This window comes from Branchiostoma floridae, chromosome 1, assembly GCF_000003815.2.
Source record: "Branchiostoma floridae strain S238N-H82 chromosome 1, Bfl_VNyyK, whole genome shotgun sequence".
Taxonomy (NCBI): Eukaryota; Metazoa; Chordata; class Leptocardii; order Amphioxiformes; family Branchiostomatidae; genus Branchiostoma; species Branchiostoma floridae.
In genome coordinates, this window is record NC_049979.1 from 32,487,382 (window position 1) to 32,499,473 (window position 12,092).

General features: G+C 43.2%; 2 protein-coding genes across 2 annotated transcripts in view; one reads left to right on the forward strand and one right to left on the reverse strand.

The window, feature by feature from the left end:
• Positions 1 to 12,092, reverse strand: part of LOC118410961 (homeobox-containing protein 1-like) — a 1,064,572-nt gene that overhangs the window by 184,124 nt on the left and 868,356 nt on the right. The gene's annotated exons all lie outside the window — the stretch shown is intronic.
• The window catches only part of LOC118424073, a gene marked incomplete in the record, with an annotated part of 163,824 nt that overhangs the window by 117,885 nt on the left and 33,847 nt on the right, over positions 1 to 12,092 (forward strand). Inside the window, 18 exon segments of the mRNA XM_035832589.1 lie at positions 28 to 354; positions 862 to 970; positions 1,481 to 1,755; positions 2,212 to 2,391; positions 2,937 to 3,149; positions 3,627 to 3,741; positions 4,179 to 4,375; positions 4,919 to 5,131; positions 5,608 to 5,753; positions 6,084 to 6,211; positions 6,862 to 7,009; positions 7,146 to 7,281; positions 7,873 to 8,106; positions 8,486 to 8,664; positions 9,144 to 9,303; positions 10,419 to 10,578; positions 11,070 to 11,143; positions 11,569 to 11,704. Of these exon segments, the coding sequence (XP_035688482.1) occupies positions 28 to 354; positions 862 to 970; positions 1,481 to 1,755; positions 2,212 to 2,391; positions 2,937 to 3,149; positions 3,627 to 3,741; positions 4,179 to 4,375; positions 4,919 to 5,131; positions 5,608 to 5,753; positions 6,084 to 6,211; positions 6,862 to 7,009; positions 7,146 to 7,281; positions 7,873 to 8,106; positions 8,486 to 8,664; positions 9,144 to 9,303; positions 10,419 to 10,578; positions 11,070 to 11,143; positions 11,569 to 11,704 (3,130 nt within the window).

Consider the following 12,092-nt stretch of genomic DNA (forward strand, 5'->3'; position numbering starts at 1 on the left):
TTGAGTACCTTGCAAATTTTTGTTTAGGAGCTGCATCTGTGTCTGAGTGCCACCCATGCACAGCCGGGTCCTTCTGTAACAGCACAGGCCTGTCGATGGCCTCTGGACTCTGCCATGCTGGGTACTACTGCCCTTCCAACCACTCCACCTCCTCCCCCGCCCCGTCAGGCCTGGAGTGTCCGCCAGGGTTCTACTGCCCAGAGGGTTCGGCCGAGCCTGAGCCCTGCCCCGTGGGGGAGTACCAACCAGCCAGCGGGACGGACTACTGTATCCCCTGTAGGGCGGGGTACTACTGTCAGAGCGCCATCAACCCAACCCCACAGCTCTGCCCAGCCTTCCACTACTGCCCTGCAGGTCAGTTCTACAATCATTGCATACAAAGGCTACTCTTCTTTTTTTGCTAGAACCAGTTAGTTAATCTTGTTGCCACCAAGTACAGTCGAGGTACTACAGATATAGCAACACTTGCAGCTGGACGTGTAGTCCTTGCATACATCAAAAGGGTACAGGGCTGTGTTGTACTTTATTAAGGCTGTTCAAGATAGCAACTTGGATTAGAACTGTCTCTAACTGGTCTCTTTCTTACAGAAGAGTTTTTTTTTCTTAAGTAAAATTTACTTAAAAACTGCTAAACATTACCTCCTCAATGATAATTGTGCTGAACCAATTATCACAATCTAAGCACATTCTTATCCCATACATGATGATAGCCTTTGCTGGGTTAATTGGTCTCTGGTAGAATGTTTGTTGTTACGGAAAATGCTACCAGTGTCTGTTGTACCTTGTGCAATTGTTGTGCAATAGAGTTTTTATTCACTGAAATGTGGTAGATAGTGGTCTTACATTGACATGTGTGTTTAGGAACCATGGACCCCACCCCCTGCCCCAATGGCACCTACACTAATGCCACAACAGAAGGTCTGAAGGCAGAAGACGAGTGTTTGCCTTGTCCAACTGGCTTCTTCTGCAGGTATGTATAGGCGTTATGTTTGTCTCTGTAACAGTGCTCACATGTACTTTCATTCTTTCTTTGTTCCTTTATTTCGGGTATGAAAGTCCATAGAGAACATAACACTAAGAGATACACATACAAACATATACGGCTAGCTGCACAGCAGCATAAGAGTTGCAGATTGAAATGAGTTTCTGTATAGTAGATGTCAGAGTGTCCTTGTTACTGCTTGTCAGTCCTTCTGTGGCTCAGATGCAAAGCTGTACTGGTGTAGAACCGTTGTGTTTAATTTGTACATTACGGTCACAGCCAGTAAGTCACTTGTCTAAGTCTAAGATATGATACATTTTGTTTCTATAGGACTTCTGTTGAATTTCTGTTGAGAATTTTAGGGCTGCCTCTTTGAACCAGGTGTTACTGGTAACTTGAATAATGTTAGACTGAATATGTAATTACACTTGGTAATGTGTACCAGGTACAGAGCAGAAAAAAATTGTGTTGTTGATGACATGATGTTGTTTATTCCAGAGGAGGCCAGTTGGTGGGTACGTGTGCTGCCGGGTACTTCTGCCTGGCCGGTAGTGACGACTACACCCCCGAGGGTGCCCCTCCCCCTGCCGACCCTGACCAGGACCCCTGCACCCCCGGGGAGGTGTGCGCAGGCCCCTGCCCAGGGGGACACTACTGTACAGAGGGGGAGCAGGACCCCTGGCCCTGCCCTGAGAACACACTGAGACAGACTCCCGGCGGCAGCCAGCCCAGCGACTGTGAACCCTGTCCCGCTGGACTGTGGTGCAGAGAAGGTAGGACAGGCATAGAATATGAAAATATTTGAAATAGAAATGGAAAATATGAATTCATAATGTCATAAATTACTCATGAAGATATTGATGTTATAATTGGTAATATCATTAACGCTACTTCACCTTTATCAGCTGGGTAACCCATATTTGTTTTAGGGATTTAGGAATATCAAGTCAACAGAAGTTTCAAACTACAATGTTTTGAAAATATTGAAATTTGAAATTACCATCTTGATATCCCTACATGTATGTAGCCCTGATATAGGTTACCCTGGATAAAGGTGAACTAGTGTTATATCAAAAATGATAAATTTGAAGTGTTATTCTACCAAAGTGTAAAATCCTAATCATTGATGGTATACAGGAACAAAGTGAAGATGTGCAACATTTTTCCTTAGTCAATGCTTATAGATCAAGAGTTCTGTGTAAACATGTTTTGTGTTCTCCTATTGCTAGGTGACCCCACAGCGTACCTGTGTCCTGTTGGGTACTACTGTGACTCCGTGAATGGTACTACCCCAGGGGAGGGGGCCGGTCCCAAGGAATGCCCCACCCACACCTACCGGGACGTCCCGGGGGCCAAGCATGTCGGGGAGTGCTTCAACTGTCCTGCTGGGTCCTGGTGCAACGTCACAGGTAGGTGCCATTGTTTCAGTTGGACCTATATTTTTCACATAAATGTGATAGTTTAAGCAACCTAGGGCACCTTGAATCTGGTCAGAGCACTATGCAAAAGCATGGACATGCCGTGCTACTGTAAATGCAGAAATGTTCGCGGTGGATTAATTTTCGCGGTGAAGTGGATTTAAAACCACCGCGAACATTTTTCTATTATGGTATTAGACTCCAGTCTATGGTGTTACTTAAAACCACTGCGGACAGTCCTGTTTTCCGCTACCACGAAATTAAATCCCCGCAAACTTAAATGCATTTACAGTATGCTCCTTCGAGCCCATAACACTGAGGAAGCCACACAGCTAAACATGTTGTGTGCCGGTTCGATTAAAGTTCCTATACGGGGAACATGTGAACATGCAGCGTCTTTATTGAAGATGTGGCATAAGTGTGAACGGTTGGCTGGAAGTTGTTCACATACTCTATTTCACAGAAATGTGAATAATGAGTACAGTATCATGTCTATTTTGTTCCTGTTCTAAACTGACCATCTGTCCTGTCCGCAGGCATGAGTGATCACACGCAGAGTCCATGTCCGGTTGGGCACTACTGTCTGGAGGCGTCCGACCCCGAGCCCTGTCCTGCCGGACAGATGAGTAACGTGACCGGCGCCGGTGCGCCAGAGGAGTGTCCGCTCTGCCGGCCTGGGTACCACTGTCCTGCAGGCATCTCCAACGTCAACGGCTTCCCCTGCGCTCCACACTACGAATGTCCAGAAGGTGGGATTGCTTCTGTCTGCTTCTTCTACCATGCTAGGAACTCAAACACATTTTGTAGATACATGTACAGTCAACACTGCTCCAGAAGACCAGTCAGTAATAATAAGATTTGGTCGATGTGGATCAAGGTCTGCGTTGGGTCTGCTTTCGGGAACGGACTTGTGCCTTTGGCTACCACAAACGCAAAGGGGCTGTCACTGGGCAAGCAACAAGGCTCTTTCAAATCCCGGCCGGGCCCCGGTTTGAAAATGTGACCGAAGCATAAATGGGAAAACTTTTGTAAGGGACCATCAAATATGACATTGGCCAGGTGGTCCTCACATGTGGAGGTGGTCTCTTGTATAGGTTTGACTATGCTTTCAAAAGCACAAGATAATATCTTTTTTATGATATAGCAAAATAGTCATGTATTATACGAGTCATGGTCTTTCTCTACAGCTGTTAAGACTTTTGCCATAAACAAATTTGTTTTTTTAGGTGCTGTAAATGAGACTATCTGCAGACCAGGTCACTACTGCCCAGGTGTGACAGGCACGCCCCCTATCTGTCCTGGAGGGTACTACTGTCCAGAGGGCTCCAACAACTACACCATGTAAGGATGAAACTTCTTATTACATCAAGTATCAATGTTGATATACGATCTGATTTAGCAAATGTTTGGTAATATTGCAGGAATCATAAAACATACGCAATGTTTAGCACAGAGATAATCTACAGATAGAGCCTTAGGTAGAAGAATTTGATTTGCAGTTGCTGCTGTGTATCAAATATGATAATGATCACATTCTTAACAAAGTTTGTTCAGTAGCATTTCTTACCAACATACATTATACAACTGTGTCTATCAGGTCCTTTCCACATCAAAATGTTTTTGTTGTAATCAATTTCTGTAAGGTAAGGTACGAGAGATCTACTCTTCCCTTAGTCTCAGTATCAGGATTCCAAATGAGACTTGTTTTCCTTCGTCTACACTACTTCAAGGACAGTTTAAATGACAAACTTAATTGAATTTTTTTGTATCTGATTTAGTTGTGAGTACCCCAACTACTGTCCTGAGGGCAGTGACCGGCAGTGGCCGTGTGACCTGGGCTGGATGCCTGTGAACGTGACAGGCGTCCGTGACGAGCTGTCCAAGGCTTGCCTAATCTGTCCCGTGGGAACGTACAGGAACGACTCTGCCTGGGACTACTGTGAGCCCTGCCCTGGGGGGTACTACTGCCCCGCAGGTTTGTGCTGAACCTGATTATTAATCTGGTCATTTGTTGATCAATCCAATACCTGTTCAAAAAAGTACAGTCGGCATTGGTGTGGTGTGACTGTTAATCAGAGCATTTCTCTCAGAGCCAATAGGTCAGAATTTGATACTTGCCATGCCCTGACATTGTGCTCTTTGGTAAGGCACTTAACACATTATGCTCACTATCCACCTAGTCTATATAATGGAGGGATGCCCACTAGCTTAGCCTCTTTGGCTAATCTGTTAAAAGTGTACAACATAACATTCACAGATTTAGTATGTCATATATGCCAATATCTGCACATTTTTCACCAAGAAACTTGTGTCTTATTTTTAATGTACAGTGACTTTAATTCCCTCAACTATCAACTATGAAAATGTGAAGTAATATTCAATTTCTACTTTCTAAACAACAAAGGTTAACAGATGAAGTAAGTCTTGAAGTCAGTTCTGATAGCTAGTTTTTTGTATCTAGTGGGTATTTTTGCACTGTGCGAGTGCACTCAAAGTTGATCTGTCTCCCTCCCTGTAGGAACTGACCAGTACCTGAAGTACCCGTGCCCCATCGGCTACTACTGTCCCAACGGTACAGGAGAGCCCATACCCTGCCGACCGGGCAGCTATGGGAACATCAGTCTGGCCTACCGCTATGGCCAGTGCTTCGAGTGCCCTGTGAACACCTTTAACCACCTGTTTGGACAGAAGGCATGTTTCCCCTGTGGAAGCTCTGCAACTGCTGTAAAAGGTATGTAAATATTAAATACAACACGGTATCCCGTATCGCCCAAGGTACAGCCCTGCTGCGGGTAGGATCAGTCAAAGGCTGGAGGTTGTTTCAACCCGAAGGAGGGTTGGGACCAAGGACAACATGGAATACCTCGTGTTGTATTTCATTTATATGATGCCAATCCAGGGAAAGACAAATTTATCAACGGGACATTAATGCACATCACGACAACCACTTGATTTGTCAATTTGAACAAATGAAGTTGCAGACTGCCAGTTTGGATCAAGAACAGTTGTTCGAATTTTTGACAGCTGTACACGCAAGTGAATTTGAATTGTTTGAATCGACCTATGCATGGAGCATAGGACATCCATGGAGCCCTGCCCAGTCATTGGCCCATCTCTGATCTTTCCCAGAATTGTTTAGCTACAAGATACTCTTCCATGTTTGATGATATTTGTAAACAATTTAAAGCTGACTTTTGTGTCCATTAGGCTCCTCCCACTGCACCTGTATTGGGTTGTACCGAGCGTTCCAGGAGTCGGATGGCTCGTGCATCTGTCAGCCCGGCTATGTTTACTACAACGAGGCCAACCTCATGGTTACGGAAGGCAACAGCGATGCAGACTGTCAGTCTCGGGTCAGTGTAGTCATTGCTGTTGTTCACAAAGTCAACAATTATTCTGTGTTTTTGTAAATCAAATTATTGCTCTACTCAATGAGTTATGGGTGGTATTTTCTTGATTTGGTGTGGGGGGATTTGATTATTATAGCCCGACTCAACTCATCACCAAATACAAGGAGATAACAAACCTATGCATTGGAGTATAAAGTAGTTTTAGGACCAATTTAGAACAAGATGTATTATTAACAACTACAAATAATAAAAATCTTCTTACATGGATGTCTAACCTTCATCAACATGATTGTTCTATGCTGACCAAGGTTGTGATTTCTTGATGTGGTGCAGGTGGACGTGAGATGTGATCTGGACCAGGTGCGTCTGGCGGGGACTCGGACCTGCGTGTACCCGAGCCAGTACGACTGTACCCCCACCTGTGGGGACAGGGGAGGCGCTCTCTCCATCGACCTGGGAGTGTGAGTCATCTCTCTTCTCTATTATATCATTATCTTACTTCATCCAATTCTTTGTGCATGTGCTTTAAGATACAACTGTGTGAGGGTATACAAAAGGGTAGCTACTCTACCCACCTTTCTTGACTGCCACTACCAGGTTGTTTGGGGGGGGGGGAGGTAGACATAAAGATAGAGAGATGTCTCTAGGCTCGTCTCTCACTCGCTAGTTTTTTTTAGCAGGTTGAGGGACGTTCACTCTTTAATGTTGTCTTGCCAGGATTCACTTCCAACGTAGCCGTCTTTTCCCAGCGCCCCAGAGGATCATCACGGTGTGTCACGTGGCCAAACTACTAAGCTTATGTCTCTTGGCCATTGCTTTCAATAGTTCTCTGGTTTCTGTCTTTAGGGGCCATCCACTTTCACTGTTCTGACTTATAATAGTGCAAAAACACTACAGCTTTATTGAATGATTACATGTATTGCGTATTAAGCACGCTCACACACACTCACTATCCAGTTTAGCGCCCGTTGTTCCCTGTCTTGCAATGGTTGGACGTTTCATCAAGCATAGAGAAGTTTTCAGTAAATGTTTTAAAATTTTGAAAAGTACAAGGGAACAAGTGTTACCAGGTATGATAAAATGACTAAGTGATGGTCACTTTATGTTGCAGGTGTCTGTGTGACTCGTATGTAGCACCTGAGGAGATCTGTGACAGCAGCTGTGTCCAGACCAAACCTGTGGTGACCGCAGGGCTGACCACTACTGGACAGCTGCAGATGACCACTGTCGACCCAACTTCAGGCCAAACCACAACAGCGGTAAGTTCACTTGTACCAACACACTCACATTTTTCATGTTTGCCCTGTTGTTATTGTAAACATTACACATTGATGAAAGGAGAGGTTTCCAACTCATGTTGAGATGAGGGTTCAAGCATTTTATTTCTGTTCTCAGGCTGTTCCCAACTGTATCGGCCCCAGTCAGCACACATCTGGAGACAAGCCTGTCCACTGGGTGGTTGTGGGGAGCTCAGGAGTATATGGTGTCTTACAGACAGAGGCCACTCACACAGATTACCTAACAACCTCAGGTAGGGTTTTGTACCATCTGTAATAGTCCTGGTGATGTAAGGAACAGTAGCCAACTGGAGTCACTGTTTTTTCCTTACAACTATAGATTTTAGTTATGTTCAGGGAGACTTGATTTTGCAATATGAGGTGAAAGAAAACTTTTAAGTTGTTTTAAGTTTGCGGTTGAAGCAATACTGTTAGTATTGTTCTACTAAAAAGGTAGAGAAAAACAAATTTTCCCAGTGACATGATGACAAGTACATTGATAAAGGATGACACTGTGATTATAAAAATGGCATGATTCGTCCCTGGTTATGAGTTAGTTATAGGTTATTATTTTTACAATTTGATATGTCAATAGGTCATAACCACCTTTGACATACATGTAAGATACCAAGTACAAGTGGTTGTGAATTTTTTTTCTACATGACAATGTAAATGTACCTTTAACTACATTGAAGATGTCACAAGTATGATATTCCTATCATTTACCACTTAGATGAATTATACATGTAAATGCCCATTATCATTGTATCCATCCAGACACAGTCTGACACACATGTACATACAGAAAGACACGTTCAAAACAACAATTCTCCTTACACTTTCAGGTGCAGTGCCTTCCACAGCCAGACGCAGAAGGAGTGTACCGGACGTGGAGTCCCCGTACTTTGCGCGCCGTCTGTTGATGACCACCGGACTGCCCAACACGACCGCCTGGACCACCACAGACGTACCGGTCACCACCTCCTCCCTGCTGAACAACGTTCCCCTCATCCCCAACCCACTGCTGTGTCTTGAGATAGAGGAGATGGTCATCTTTAAAGTGGAGGTCAATGAGACAGGTATGGTTCTTTCCTTTGTTCTGACTCTTGTTCTGTATAACTGGTTAACTGCCAAGTAACTAACTTAAAGTTGCATACCAGTTTTGTAAAGTTTTTATTTGGATATTCATTTTATAACTGTCAGGGCTCCCCCACACCCACCGTTATGCATAGATTTTTTTTTACATTTCAGCATGAAGTTCGAGTGTATTATTTTGTTTTTAGAGCAGCAGCATTTTTACAACACTTCTTGGAACATGAAATGTTTCAAAAGTGTGTAGTTTATGACAGAAATGTACCTTATATTTACATGTTCCTTACAAAGTCGACACAAGCCAAATTACACTTTCAAGAATTAAGAGACTACAAGAAATTTAAGTGTTCTTGCTGTGTTCTTCAGACCGCACAAAGAGCCACTACCCGCGCTACCAGAAGGACCATCTGTTCAACACCAACCCCAACTTCGACTACGGAGCCTTCCGACAGCTCCAGGAGTACATCGAAAAGACCAACGTCACAGTCGAGCAGTTTGCCTTCGTTTTCTCCGATCCTGGCCAGTATGCATTCCACGATGCCCAGGTAGGCAAATCCTTCACAGTCTCTAACTCATATTGTATACAGTCTGGAGAGAACTCTAAAAACTAATGGCAGCTCAAAACTAGAATGTGAAAACATAGAGAAATTTACTTTTCCTCTGCTCCTAAAGAAGAAGTCAAATTCTGCATCAGGAATGTAGATGAAGAACCTTATCTAGAAACATTATGATTTTCATAGTCCATCTCACTTTATGCTACCCTATCATTGATGTTGTTCACATTTTCTGTAGCATCCATCTTGTAAGATGTTTTCTTATTATTAGTAGATTTGTTCCCGACAGTATTCAATGCCTCTAATCATGCAGGCAATCATCAGGCACAATTATTATCAGATTTGTTCCCCCGACAGTTTTCAATACCGCCAATCACGTCTTGACTAAAGCATGCACGGCATTGTCCAGATAGATACTAAAATAATCTGTATTTCTGTGACCTTGACTCCATCTTTCTGTGGTTGATCAGGAACCAGGACGTGAGATCTTTGTGTCGGTGAAGGCTGTGGGGTCCTCGTGCGAGGACGGTGTCGTTCGTATCCAGCCAGCCACAGAAAACAACCTGGTGACAGCAGGGGTGAAGAAGACAGCTCCTCGGAACCAGGAGCCGGACTGGGGTCTCATTATAGGTACAGCTCAGCACGTTAATACAGCTCAACACACAGAGATAGTTCAGTTGGCTTTTAAATTAACATTTAGCAAATTAAGGAAATACATGTAGTAAGCAGTCTTTTTTTTAATGATGTTCAAAGTGAATCTTACAAGACTTGAATTTCGTTATACCCATTTGCCCTATAGCTAAATGCCAACTTGAATGTACAATTCTTTTACAACTTTAGATTTAGTCAATTTGGTTTTAGAATACACAATGCTGTTACAATACAAAACCCTGTAACAACACACAACCCTGTTGCAATACACAATCCTGTTACAATACACAAACCTCTTACAATACACAACCCTTTTACAATACACAGCACTGATACAACACACATCCCTGATACAACACACATCCCTGTTACAATACACAACCTTGTTACAATACACAACCTTGTTACAATACACAACCCTCTTACAATACACAACCCCTTACAATACACAACCCCTTACAATACACAATCCTGTTACAATGAATGAATGAATGACCTTTATTGTACATTTGTGCTCAAACAAGCTAAGTACAGGTCGTAGCGCTAGTGATAAGTTACCGTACAATTTTGACAAAAAAGGTATCTTATCATCTCTACATAATAAATTATGCTAATACATTCTAGTATGTACAAGTTCAACTTCTTCTTCTACAATACACAACCTGCTTACAATACACAACCCTCTTACAATATACAACCCTCTTTCCACACACAAGCCTGTTATAATATAACGCCCTGTTACAATACACAACCCTCTTACAATATACAACCCTCTTACCACACACAAGCCTGTTATAATATAACAGCCCTGTTACAATACACAACCCTCTTACAATACACAACCCTCTTACAATACACAACCCTCTTACAATATACAGCCCTCTTACCACACACAAGCCTGTTATAATATAACAGCCCTGTTACAATACACAACCCTCTTACAATACACAACCCTCTTACAATATACAGCCCTCTTACCACACACAAGCCTGTTATAATATACAGCCCTGTTACAATACACAACCCTCTTACAATACACAACCCTCTGACAATACGCAGCCCTGTTACAACACCCCATCTTGTCCATCTCTCAGGTATCATAGCGTTCCTGGGTGCCTGTGTGATCATGCTGATTGTGGCCGTGATCGTGTGGCGACCGAAGAACGCTGGCATCTACCCCATGAACTACTGGAAACCCAAGTACCGCAGCCTGGGAGCACCAGCCATCGCTTACGCTCCCACATATCATGACAAGTAAGACTAACCTCTCATTATCCATGGTGAACCCTGCAAAGAAAACCACACAGGCGATAGATAAGATTTCAATCTATGTTGACAGGTGGTCACTGGATTCCCAATGCAACAGTCAATGGGGAAAATTATCTAAGGGACCATCCAAAAGCTTTTAAAAGTGATCACAATAGCCAGTTGGTTCTTATGCAGAGGTGGTCACTTGTGCAGTTTTCACTAAAATGTTCACCCTGTAGCATTCTTAATACTTAACTATCTTAAAATTGTTAGATGTGATACATTCATAAATGTGTGATTTGTGCAGCATTCCAATGTTTTGCTACACAGGCATTGACCAGACAGAGATGGCAGACTTCATCCCATGCTTTGTTAACTATGTACTTCAGTCCCTTGTGATGAACTAACAAAGAAAGAAATATTTCAGAATCTGTACCTATCATCAGTTTATATCCTTGTTGGTGACTGTGACTCAAACCAATCTTCTGTTTTTACAGGGGTGACCTGCTACTTGGTGTGCGTGGAGTAGCGGAGGGAGCAGAGTCCACAACCACTTCAGCCATGTTCATGGGTAAGCTACATGTACTTAATCTCCAAGCAGATCTGTCATGGGCAAAGACGGTTTGATCCAAAGGGCTTACCAGTTTCCAGTAGGTCTCCAAGTTGGATACTGTTTGGAGAATAAAAAGTTCCATCAAGCTATGCATGTATATCTTTAGACAGAGTCCTTCAATCAGCAGCCTTCTCTATTGGAAAATGACCATCGCAAGAATATGACCCAAGGATGATATGTGTCACTCTGGAATATTTTACAAAACGTGCTGTTAGCATATATTAAGCCATGTTCATTTTGACTATTGAGATTGGGGCAAAATTTCATCAACAACCTGAGTTTATGCCAGAAAACTAAGATGATATGGTCCCACTTGAGAATGGGTCTTTCTTGTTGCATATTTTTGTGGTATAACATTCCATTGCTTGTTATAATTCTGTCAGCACCAGGGGAAGAACAAGAACTAGAGAACTTTAATGTGCGCACCCTGTACGACAAGCTGGAGGATCAGAACCTCCACATCTCAGCACAGCTGGCCAAGGCACAGGAGGACCTACGAGGGTTCTACCAGCGCATCCATGATCAGGTACTTGGACAGTTTTACCTTGGTTTGTATGATTCTGATCTCCATCAGTGACTGATATTTCACTATTCTTCCTGGAGTCTGGGTGAAGGATATAAATCCCTGTTTGGCTGATACAAGATGGAGGTTTGCAAGGCCTCCATTTGGGTGATTTGAAGTGAATCACCAACTCAAAACAGAAGCCTTCACCAAGAAGGTTGTGTTGTCGGCAGTATTGTAGTAGTCTTGCAATGTTTTGTGGTTTAGCAGTATAATTCCAGAAGCTAGGAATGGACTGTCAAGAAATTTGGTATGTGATTAGGAACCGGTCTTGGCAGATGAGAAAAATTGTTAGATTTTGGGCCACTGGCAGCTGTCCTTGGTACTGAAACAGAACTTCTGGCT